At 43.7% G+C, this 13,135-nt stretch overlaps 1 protein-coding gene across 1 annotated transcript in view; it reads right to left on the minus strand.

The window, feature by feature from the left end:
- The window catches only part of kl-2 (dynein heavy chain 2, axonemal kl-2), a 1,019,064-nt gene that overhangs the window by 722,377 nt on the left and 283,552 nt on the right, over positions 1–13,135 (minus strand). The window contains exons 13-16 of the mRNA XM_069137782.1: positions 9,772–9,940; positions 9,050–9,239; positions 8,865–8,961; positions 7,417–7,668 (exon numbers count right to left, since the gene is read on the minus strand). Of these exons, the coding sequence (XP_068993883.1) occupies positions 7,417–7,668; positions 8,865–8,961; positions 9,050–9,239; positions 9,772–9,940 (708 nt within the window). The remainder of the gene's footprint in view (positions 1–7,416; positions 7,669–8,864; positions 8,962–9,049; positions 9,240–9,771; positions 9,941–13,135) is intronic.

Below are 13,135 nucleotides of genomic sequence, written 5' to 3' on the forward strand. Positions count from 1 at the left end.
GCTTAGCGCGGAACACGGGGGGGTAACCTTCCACCTAACCCAAATCGCGACGGGTCATGGGTGCTTCGAGAGCTACCTGCACAAAATAGGCAGAGCCGCGGACCCGGTATGTAAGCAATGCGGGGGGGCCGTGGATACAGCGGAACACACGGTGGAGGCGTGCCCGGCCTGGGAGACGAAGCGGGAACAACTACGCGGAGTCACAGGGGCGGACCTGACGCTACCGGCGCTGGTTAAAGTCATGACGAGGAGCAGGGAAGGGTGGGCAGCGGTCTCGAGGTTCGCGAGCGCCATCATGAGAGAAAAGGAGCAAGCTGAGCGGATGCGCCAGCGGGGCCTGGCGCGCGCGGCGGAAAGAGTTTCCAGCGACACGGGCTCGGGGGGATAAAGGAGTTGTGCATCTCCGAAATGGGAAACAGGATGAGGGGTGGCGCAAGCAGGTCCCGGTAACTACGGGTAGGGGCCCGGAAGGGCTGGCGGGGCCGGGTACCGGCGGGCCTCCCCTCCACCCTCTGCGGTAGGGCTGCGGTGTGTGCGGGGCGGGGGTGCCGATCTCGGAGGTTGCGGGGGTGGGGACAGGCGGGGGCGCTCGTGGCGACGTTGATGATAGGATATCAGGTGACAGGTTAGAGGTATCGTCACGAGCGCCCGTGCTTCGCCTCCTCCCCTTTCCCCTCTGCTTTCCTCCCCCGTTCCCCCCCCGTGGTTCCTGCCAATGTGGGGGCGGAGAAGGACGGCTTTGCTGGTGCTTCTGCTCCCCGGCGCCCGAGGGGATGGGCTGCCAGCGGAGGGAGGCAAAAACCAAGCCGCTGGCGCAGGGAGGCAGCGTCCGCACGCTGAGCGGCTCCAGCGATAAAGCGTCAGCCAACAGCGAGAAACCGGAGCTGATCCCGAGGTATGACGCGAGCCAAGCATCGTGAACCAAGCGAATTGGGAGGGAGGGGAGACGCAACTCCCAAGCTAGGAGCGAGCGCATAGGCGCTGAGGTGCCGGGAGACCCCCCGAAGTTATGCTTCGGTGGTTCCGGGGAGTCTCCCATCCCGTACCAGGGTGGCCGGCGGGTTTTTAGTGGGGGCGGGTCCCACACTACCCTGCGCTTCTTGCGTGAAACGCAGGGTGTGCATAAGGCATTTTCCCATCGTAAAAAAAAAAAAAAAAAAAAACAGTCACCTGTCTATTTTCAGTTGTGGGTTACTGACCCTAAACATCGCCAATCCTCCAGACCAGGGATTACCTTGGCTGTCTGTTGGCTTACTCCCCCCCCCCCCCCCCCCCCCTTCTTTGTCAAGGCGAAACTTTGTGTTAGAGAAATATGTTTGACAACGAGACAGACGAGTGCATGTTTAGACTGTGAATATGCTTTAATAGCGATAACTCAAATAAAACTGGTTTATAAAGTTAACAATAAAGTACAAAATTATAAAATAAACATAAATAAATAATAATAATAATCAGAAATCATCGGTTCTGCTCCTAAAATGGTCCCTCCAGTTCAAACGCTTTCCAAATAATTGGCTCTATTCTATCTTTGCTAATTCTCTTTGGAGGTCCCGGGCTATCGTGGACTCTGAATTTATAATATCCTCCCAATTACGAACTAAGCTCTTTGCTTGAAGTTCCTGTCTAATACTTTAAAGCTAAGATCGAGAATGTTCTCTAGACGAGTAACATTTCGTTCAAATATGACGCAGCTCGGCGCTTTGCCGGTCAACTGGTAACCGCTCTTCGTGGTCCTCCAATTTATATTCTCCCGGAGCTGTTGTCAGATTATCCTGTTGACGTCCTTCCCCTATTTGCGTGTCCTGTTATGGGTCATCATCCTGGTATGCGTTGGTCAACGTCCGCCGTCTTTGTTTATTATTTTGGATTTATGTAGGTCACTGTCAGTGTCGATGGTGGTCTCGATCAGCTGCTGCTTTGTGTATGTCACGGGCATTGTTGATATTATGCATTGTTGAACAGTTGTCCATTATGATATACATACATACATACATATATATATATATATATATATATATATATTGTAACGTGGCATTTCGGACAGATATGCCCGTTACAAGGTACTTCCTGAACCTTGGGCGGAATCCAGGAATAAGGGTTTCGGAGATCGAGTCGCGAGATAATAATAGAGAGCGCCAGAACTGGAGTCACGCATGCGGGCTTCGACAGGAACGATATATTGAATTACGAATAATATATTGAAGGTTTTTGTTTTTATTTTTTTTTGAGTACACCGGCAACAAGCCAGCGACCAATTCCGACGCCGAAGATATTTCGAGGCAAGGCAAAACCGCGGAGATCTCGCGGGAAGGATACCGAGGCCGCGGAGGGGGAGACAACGCAGATCCCTGCAGCGTGAGAATCCAAGGCGGAAGCGATTCCCGCTGGCGTCCGGCGCGCCGCAGCCTCCACGCTTACCCCGCCTACACCCGACCGAGGCAACCGCAAGAGACCAGCTAGCGGCGAGGGAGCACCACCCCGCACAACCCCAGGACCCCGTAGAGCTGCGCGGAAGACGACATCTCGATCTAGCGTTAAGTTCTGCGCCGTGTCGCGACGACAGGTGCGCGTCAAGTTGCGCAATCTCCGAAATCGATGACAGATCGATTGTTGCGCATTCTTAGGGGATGACGTCACTAAGGATTAGCGTAACGAGATCGGCGTTGCGGCCGATCGGCCATCTGAGATCACTCTAGTTCTGGCGACTGACCAAGGTGGTAGTCTATTTGTGAAGTGGAGTTTGATTCGCGTTTCTAGTTTTTTTTTAATCGAGCGAGGGCTTGTCCGAGAAAGGATAGCCGTTTGTAATTTCGTGTCGAAAAATCCTCGAACTTCGTTTGCCGATTATTTCGTTTGGTGACCGCAGCCTGAGTTGCGCGTACTAACGTAGAGTCACGGTTAAGTGACCGAGAAGGTCGAGTAGAGTCCCGGGTTTGAGTCGCGGCAAACCTACGGTAATTTGAGTGTAACCAAATTCCGTTACACGGGGTTACGTCGAGTCCAGTAAAATAAAGTGTCACCTTTCGTGTAGGTCGCGAATCGTCAAAGGGGGAGCGTTCAAACTCGCGAACCACGCTAAGACTTCGCGGGAAAAGTTGAACTCGGATGCGTTGTTATAAGTAATAACGAAGTAGGAGTAAGAAAATAAGTTAAGGTAGTAATTAAGATTGCGACTAATACGGCCCGTGTGCCTTGATATATTTTTTTTTGTTTGCCCTTAATTACAATAGCTAAGGTGGTGATTAGCGCCATACCGTAGAGGACGATCGCGGGCAGCGCGTCGGGTCAAATTTTGTTTTTGGTTTTTGTGAGTTAGCGTTCTTTATTAAGGCAGCGACTAGCGCACGTAGGCAGTAGAGGTCTTCTAGATCTATTAATTTTTTGTCATTCTTTTTTTTTTTTGTTAAACCTAAGTATTTAATTTTGAATCGCGCATAGCGACTAACAGATTATTATTTCTCTGGCTTTGTATTTGGAATCGCGAAGAGCGACTTTTGAAGTATTATTTCCTTTGTTTTGTATTATCGCTGGCTGGAAATATGTTATTTTAATTTCATTATGGCTTTGTGAAATAACGTGTTGGCGTACGTGTGTCGTATCTCTCTTTACCCAAAAATTACCCCTGCCCTCTCTGCGGTACTGAGCTATCGAGTATAGGGTCGCGGTATATCGCATTACCGATTTCGAGGCGTGTTGATCACGCCAGGCGCCCAACAAATTTCGCGATATTGTTTTAGGTCCAAGATATTTCGCGGACGCCGAATTATTGTCCACGCGGTAAGTTCTCGGTCATTTTCTCCGAGTGACCGAGGAAAAATCCACCTCACAATATATACATATATTGCTTAAGTATATACTGTGACGTGGATTTTTCCCGTACCTCGATCACTCGGAGAAAATGAACGAGAACTTACCGCGTGCACAATAATTCGGCGTCCGCGATGTAAGCTGCATCTGAAACAATACTGCTAAATTCTGTTGGGCGCCTGGCGTGATTAACACGCCTCGAAATCGTTAATTCACTAGACCTCGGCAATTAACTCGGTAGCTCAGTACCGTGGAGAGGGAAGGGGGAATTTTTGGGGTGAGAGAACGAGACCTTTGACACCAACACGTTATTCAAACAAATTAAAATAAAATAAAATAATATATTTCACGACAGCAATAATATCAAGAAAAGAAAGAATAATTTAAAATTCGCTCTGCGCGATTCAAAATCAAATACCTAGATTTAACAAAAAAAAAAAACTAAATCTAGAAGATCTCTAAGCCTACGTGCGCTAGTGGCTGCCTTAATAATAAACAATAACTCAAAAACCAAAAGAGAATCTGACCCGACGCGCTAACCGCGATCGTCCTCAACTACATACAGCGCTAATCGCCACTTAACAATAAACACGAGACAAAACCTAAAACCAAAATCGTACTCGATGTGCTATCCGCGATCGTCCTCTACGAAATAAAGCGTTAATCGCCAAAACTACAATACTAACTCACAAGGGCCATGACTAAAACCAACCCTTATTCGACACACTAATCGCAACTCTAGCTTTTATTCGTAATTACGCCGGTCTCCACGGTAATCGTATGACTTTTATCGCAACGTATCCGAACACAATCCGTACTCACAATTCCCTCAAAGTTCACAAATCGCCCCGCTAACCCGAGCGTTCACGCACGACGATACGCGACCTACACGAGAGATGACACTTTTACCTAAGCTGACTCGCTTGGACCCCGTGCAGCGGAATTAGGCTGCACTCAATTTGAAACAAGAGCGACTCGACTCAAACCCGTGACTCGACTTTATACCATACACAAACCAAAGGTTACTGTCAGCGTTATCGCGAGAACTCAGGCTACGACCATCAAATAAGGAGATCGGCAAACAAATTTCAAGTGCTACTCTAACTCAATGAGGAACTGGCCAACCGTTAATCGGTGCGCCGATATAAATTGCACTCGAAATATATTCGGAAAGAATTAACAGCGCTTACCGCTTCGCAGCCACACCAAAAACGCGCCAACACCATTCTCGGCCATCCCGCACTCTAATTACGTTTTCCTTTTTATTTTAAATTTCCAACTGCAACCGTCGCAAACTGTTGCCAGAACTCAAGTGTCGAGCTCTGCTAATCTGAACCGCAATTCGAACATGCCTCGAATATAGGCGCTATCCGTCGTTAAAAACTCTTCCGCTCTAATTAGTGTTCTCTTAACGAAATTCTTATGGCCTAACTTATCGCTATCGTTGTCTCCTGCTGTTGCGGGGCGCTGATTGGCTGTCCAGTCTCCGGTGTCCCGTAGTTCGACAGTGGCGTGGTGACGACTTCGCGAGGTTGCCTGACGTCAGCGTGGTGACGGGAGGCTACGGCTCGCCAGCCACTAACGGGAATCTCGTCCGCCTTGGTTTCCCTCGCGGCAGAGCTCTACTCTACTCGTTGGCGCTCTCTCCGTAGCCTTGTGTGAGGCCTTCCTCTCGTCGCTATCCGACGCAACTGTGATCCTGTAACGCTGTCGAATTTGCCGCCGATCCCATGTATGATGTCGCATTTACTCGGTACAAAAGAAAAAAAAATAAACAACAATACTGGAAAGTCGTATTCGCCAGACCGAAAAATGTCCCCTCTCAGAGTATCGGATGCGTGACCTTTGTTCTGGCGCTCTTTCACCAAATGATTAGCGGTCTGATCGCGGGATCCCTAATTTTAAGTTTCATCTAGGGTTTGGGGAGCCGTTTGGAACGCGCATCAAAAATGCCACGTTACAACACATAATGCAGACAACAATTAAAAATACCGAGAAAATATCTTGAAAGTTCGCACTCGGTCACCGCCGACTCGACACCACTAAAGTTTTTCCGTCTGTTTCTCGTAGGCTGACCATCCCATATTAAATTTTAAACTGTCAAAAGCTGTAAAATGATTGCATCAACAAGGACAGCGATTACATATTAACAAGGAATGCCTCATAAATAAAATGAAAACATAATCGCGGTCGTTTTTGTTTTGACAGTGAAGGCCCCATAAGTGAAATGAAAACATAATCATCGTCGTCGTCGGTGCAATCCTTTTACGGCATTTGACTGTTTAAAATTATAGATGAGATGGTCACCCTGCGAGAAACAGTCGAAAAACTTGAATAGTGTCGAGTCGGCGGTAACCGAGTGCGAACTTTCAAGATATTCTCTCGGCATGATAATTCAGATGTTTTTGAAGATTTAATACGTTTATTCAGGTAATTTTTCCAGGTCATATAGATTACTTTGTGAAGAAAACCACTCTACTGATATTGACCACAGTAGTTTTCAGTTAGGTTTTGAGAAATGATCTTGACCTTGTAGTATACATGTTGTTGTAGGATCTTGGAAATGTAGGGCATTATTTAACAACAAGTTTTTGCTGTCAACGTTCCGACTCTGATTGGAGTCATCCTCAGGACATTTTAATGCATCTATTGAAAACATGTAATTGCAATGCATTGTTGGTACCAAGTCGGAACAACATTAATGATATGTAATAAGAAATTAGAATAATAATAAAAATTTAATATAAACTATGTATATAGAAACAAAGGATAACCAACCACATAAAGTAGTCAAATGTTAAAAACGGTGAGAAGTAATTCGATAAAATAACACAGTTGTCCTTCAACTTGCTTTCGGCAATGTTTTCATAACAGAGTGTTATTGTGTTTGAAAATTTGACTGTTTATTTTAATCGTTAGTAAGGTATTTGAACGACCTTCTCATTTGCAGGATGTGCACGACCTCCCACTTATCTCACACTTTTGTATATATATTTTTTTACTTTCTTCTTCTTATCCAGGCTCATTCTCCACAAGTCGAGGGTTTATATTTTACCCACCAACCCTCTCCAACTCCTTTCAGTAACGATCTTCAGACAGAGTAGTTGCCTTTTTGACTAGATCGTCTTTTTAACAATCAATAAACTATGGAGACAGGAGATAAAGAAAGTGAAAAAAGTGACAATAAACACCATAACTGTGTTATTTTATCGAATTACTTCTCACCGTTTTTAACATTTGACTACTTTACACAATAAGGTTGGTGTTCCTTTGTTTCTATATACACAGTTTATGTTGAATTTTTAATATTATTTTAATTTCTTATTATATATCATTAATGTTGTTCCGATTCGGTACCAACACTGTATTGCAATTATATGTTTTCAATAGATGCATTAAATATGTCCTGTGGATGACTCCAATCAGAGTCGAAACGTTGACGGCAAAAACTTGTTGTTAAATAATGACCTACATTTCCAAGATCCAACAACACGTTTTTAGTTAGGTGCTTAGAAGCAATTAAAATTTTTGTGAAAGTTTGCGAATCATGCTCAAAACTCTTCTACTACTTTTTTAAGTATGCATATCAAATGTATATACATAACTTACTTTTTTCTATTCTCATTTATGTATTCGTACACATAATTCAACTTTTCCTCAGTTACTCGCAGCAGCAACCCTGTTAATTTTTCTTGCCACAGAACGCAGTGGTCAATAATTGCTTGTTTCAGTGTATCTGAATTGACATCGATGAAGTGTACGGTTGCAACAGTATCCTGCATTTGTACGTTATTCGCCACTTCGGTATACCTGCCAATGTCGGCATCAAATGATGCTACAGTGGGTTTTAATTTTTCATATCTGAAAATTGCAGTAGTATGAATTTGGTTAGTCTCTTTTGCAACATAGAATTACAAGTTACTCATTGTGTGCATCAAAATTTTCACATGACACGGATATTCGATTACCTTTATTGGGACGATAAAATACTGAGAAAATAAACTCTACCTACTAGTTTCCTTTCTTTCTGACGATAAGTAATGAAAACGATTCAAACCGTAGAAAATCTCACGGTTTGCTATCAAAATGTTGGAGTTATTAAAATGAGATCCAAGAATTGTCCAAAGATACTTTTGCGGGATTAAAAGGTTGCATATGGTTTGAAAGCAATAGTTACGCGAATATATGGTTATATTGAGAATGGACCTTTATTGCCTACTTGACGACGTGGTTAGTGCAAGTGCGACTGACAATTAGAAGGTATTTACTTAAAACGAATCCTTGATTGTCAGTCAAACGTTAAAATTGTTAAAAGTTGCCCGAATTGCCCACTAGATTCAAGCGCTACAATCGGAAAGAGAAATGACGCGAGCGGGGATAGTGCGCTGGTAATGAGGATTGTCGGTCAAGCTCCAGAAATGGTAGACGCGAGAAGCCTCGAGACAGTTAAATTGATATCAGTTTCCAAGCAAACGCCAATTGGTAGTTGAGTACGAGTAGGCTCAGATACATATTAGAGGCGCCTGGTTCTCTGCGGCGTGGTCAGTAAGGTGTTCGTGTGACCGCGTAGCGATCCTGGCGTCTGATTATAAGCAAATTGCATGTATCGAATCGAGCATTATTCCAGATTGAAAGCGTTGCAAAAAATAGGCGTAGATGCATGTGACCACACAGTATGCAGAGTACTAGTAACCTCAGAATTGCCAATCTAAAGAGAGCCAGCTTAAACCGTCATCTGATACATATTGCCACAATGGGTATTGAGAAATAACGTTGCTACTGTAGCAGTCAGTCAAATGAATCGGTACAGAGGGTGGGATGGAAGGTAGAAACGTTGCTGTACCGCTCCATCTGGTATTGTGACGTTAAGTTGTTCTACTTTAGGAATCTTCAATTACCGTCAGGCAGTTATCAAGTATCATGTTGAATTATTATAAACATTTTCACAAGTAGCTGTATAGAATCCTCATAAAAATAGAGGGTTTTCTTCAGGCCCGACACAATTGTCCCATCACAGCTTGAACTACTTTACATATAAACCATGAAATATAGATTACCTTTGCATGAACAAATCTTTATTAATTTCCCACATATCTCGGAAAGGTTCCCAAGTTTTGAGATACAATTCCATTTGCGAAAAATTGTGATCAACCTCTGAAAACATGTAAATTATATTCTTTAATATAGCGACCATATTCTGATTATTGTAACTATCGTCAATTCAAAAAAGAATAGTAATTACCGTTAATTAACAGTTGTTGAAGTTTTTGACATTCCTCTTCTTCCATGTAGAGTTTCCAGAAAGGCACAACTCCGTGTGAGACCTTAAACTTATGCGTAATTCTTGGTATAACCTTCAATGCGTTCAACAAATTTGGCAGTACATGTCCTATCAGTGATGCAACTTCGGAGAATTCTGGTACGAAGTCTATCTGTGTGCATTTTGAACAACAAAACAATCATTTAATCAATATTTTACAATCAAATTTCTATGGCGGATGATTTCACGCGAAGTCTCTGAAGGGGCTATAGCAAATAGTGGGACATCACCAGAAGCGATCGAGATGCAAGGAGCTATAACTGTTAATAATACCAGCTGCATTACTACAGATCCATCGCGACTTCTAGATTGCTTACAATAGAACTCCATATTTCATGTACTACTACTCTAAACCAGCACTTTATTCCTTTGTTGCCATAGATTTATTTCGAACAGTAGGACTACATTATACATTATACCGATGAATCGATGGTGATTGGCGTAATGCAAGGATGAAGTTGTTGTGAATTTATTCGAGTACGAGACATCCTCTCTATTGCTTAAAACTTGATTGAATGGTGTAAAACTGTCATATACATGTTCAAATAGCGCGACGTACCTGCTCAATGTCTACCGTAAAATGAAAAACCTAAGTAGCTCACTGTATCATCTTACGAGATAAGTAGGTATTGTGAAATACGTACCTTATTGTTTATTAGGTCAGCTTTCAGTAGTATCAGCGGAGATGGTGCGGTGGTTCCATCGCCGTGCAATGCTTCGTATAGAACTTTCAACGAGTTTTTCATGCATAATCTGAAGGCTTCTTCCAGTAGAAGATCAAATTTGTACAAATAGCTTGTCCATTGGTTTTTACTCTAAATATAATCAAAGAACATTTCATATTATAGAAGTATTCGCTGGTTTTCGGTTCAAGTTATGGATATTCAAAACAGTAAAAAATCTCGTCAAAGTCAATTTCATTTCATGGTTACGAACGACGGTCGATTATCACTATACCCGGTCACCATACGCAATAGTGTGATAAGTTTCACCCTTATTTGTTTTCACGTGAAGACGCCTCTGCAGTTACAGTGTGACGTTGCACCACCACATGCACGTCACAATAAATCCTAAACTCGCGGAGCGGAGCTGGACACGCCCGAGAACGACCGTGTAGGACCGAAGCCGCGCAACGCGCACACGCGCGGGGAGTCTACCACGAACCGCGCACCCGTGAGCACCACCGATCGGACCAAGACGAGCTAGACTACCACCACATCAAAAACCACAGGAGCTACCAAAGCTGTAACCTGCAGGTCAGAACGGCCCTTATTACCAACCCCTTTCCTTGCCCGAGAACCTCTCTTATCTGTCCTCGCCTTCCCCACCCCTACTCACACACTCCCTCAACCACGCACACACTCCCACTCCTTACAGGCAATTAGACTAAGACAATTTTAAGTAACCACCATACAGATGGGGCGAGTCCGGCTGCAACGAGGGACCCGATCGATCTTTTTGTTAACTGGATATAAGTGGACGTTCCAAAATTACAGGCAATACTTGGCGCCTTCGAACTTGTAGGCTCTACTCGCCCCTCCCCCCCTCCTCCTCTTGCCCTTTATCTTCCTCACTATCAGTACCGATCGCCGGTCGTTACAACAGTGTGATATAATAATTAGTATAGAAAATATCAAGATTGATAATTCACTGAATATGATGATGATGATTCTCATCACTTGATACAAAACTCTGTAACGTTAGTAGTTAGAAATTTGGGTATGTACGACATAAGTGCGGATTTTATTGTTTCATAATTTGCACACCTACACGCGTTTCAATATGGTTCCGGCTGGTAAGTCAAGAAATCTTTTTTAATATGAAATTTTTTCTGTTTATAAAGTTCGAAGTTTCTGCGATGGGTGTACAAAGTTCTGCAGACAAGTCTAAAGAGGTCGCAAGATTTTTACATCAGAAAATCGGAACATATCCCGTTCAAACATGTTATCTCTGTTACGGAATTAAATAGTATCAGAGTAGGCAAATTTTTGTCAAAGTGATTCGAGTAGATTATGAATGGAGAAACTTGAACATGTTACACATTCGTGGTCATATTTTTTTTACAACAAATGGCCACATAAAGAGTTCTCAGAAATCTTCAAAAAGTAATCGAGGATAAGATCAAAAAGTTCAAATCGGTGGATTTTGATATGATGGATATTGTGATAATAAGTTTGAACGAATTTGTGCTGAATTCTCACGATGATCTTTATTTATTTTATGTTGATATTTTGGGATATGAATAAATTGATATTGACAGTACTTTATTAATAGTATGAACTTTGATTACTAATATGGGAAGAACAATTTTCTCGTGTGCCTGTTACATCTGGTTCACAGGGCGACAACGTTACGACTCTGTTTTTCTCGCTCGTTGCCGACGACCGCGCACCACACCTAAGCACAGACGTGACCGTTCACGCGAAACAAATATATATATTGAGCCTCTCGTTAGATCATTCGCTGTTACAAACGTATATGATATAAATGTGCATCTGTACTCATATTTCTTAACATTATATACATAGGCTTTTTAAGGTCGATGAGCATGGACCTGACATAAAAATTCGGCGTGAGAGATGTTAGTCAAATGCGGAGTCTGACTTTGTAGGAGTCACTCTATAAGAATCGAAGAGCAACTGTTATTCTAGTCAGGACGTCAGTAGTATAACAAGGAGAGTTCTGCGTAGGAACACCTTCTTCACCGACCAAGCCAACCAGTCCGCCTATACGTGCATCCCAGACGCAAACCCTCGAAAGTTACCCCCCACTCTCGTAAAATGAAACGTGCTCTGCCGACCGTTCGGCGGTAAGAAAATCTCCCAAATGACCATGATTGTCGGTAAAAAATCCTCTAAATGACCATGATCGTCGGTAAAAAATGCCTGAAATTGCCATGGTGTTACCACTTGTAGGATAAATTGTGCTCTTTGTCGGTAATGAAAATCATGCTCATCGAGCGGGATCGATAACTGCATTATCGAGCGCACTCCGTGAATCCTCAGGCGTTCGAGCGGACCCCGTGGATCCTCGAACGTTCGACCGAGAATCCTGGCATGTGTCAGGTTTTGAGAGCTTCCAGAAGGTTCAAGAAAATTCTCACGACCTTGAACGAATCTAGACTGACAAACAATTCGTCCGACGTGTTTCGACGCGACGGTAAGCGGCATGCGGTCAAAGGATTTCGGTGCGACGTTGAATTCTGTAAGAGCCGCTCTGGCCTTGAACGAATTTTAGACAAACAATTCTCGGAATCGTCCGACGAAAACAATACTCGGAATCGTCCGACGAGTTTCGACTTGACGGCGAGCGGCCTGCCGACGACGAATTGCGGTGCAACGTCGAATTCTGGAAGGTTCTGAAATTTGTATGCGGCTGCTTCGACCCTGAACGAATGTAGGCTGACAAACAATGCGTTCGACAAGTTTCGACTTGACGGCGAGCGGTCCGGGACCGTGAGAAAGAGCTTCTTTGACCCTGAAAGATTCTCGAAATCGTCCGACGAGAACAATACTCGGAATCGTCCGACGAGTTTTGACTTGACGGTGAGCGGCCTGCGGACAACGGATTGCGGTGCGACGTTGAATTCTGGAAGGTTATGAAATAAACTCTTAACTAGCGGGACAGAGGTTCTGAATGAACGGTTGATGTTGACGATGCAAAATATTTTATTGAACAAAACAACTTAAGATTGTGAAACGTATATAATTTTTGAACTACTGGTAAATTCGAAAAATTAACGACGGAGCCAGGAATCGAACCTGGTATCTAGCGATGCTTTACCGGAGCCTTACTCCACTAGACCACCTAGCCGCCCTGACTCTGATGTCGTTAATTCCTCTCATTACCAGTGAGTTCAAATTTGTTTTCTTGTGCTGTGATAGTATATGTGAATATAGAAAGTGTTCTTCCTCTTCGAGCACATTTGTAAGAATGTCTGTAAGTGTTTACATTTTGGTATCTTACGCTTCTTGGTGCGAAGCTCGTAAGACAGTCAATGACCGTCTA

This window comes from Neodiprion pinetum, chromosome 7 (assembly GCF_021155775.2).
Source record: "Neodiprion pinetum isolate iyNeoPine1 chromosome 7, iyNeoPine1.2, whole genome shotgun sequence".
NCBI classification, from domain to species: domain Eukaryota; kingdom Metazoa; phylum Arthropoda; class Insecta; order Hymenoptera; family Diprionidae; genus Neodiprion; species Neodiprion pinetum.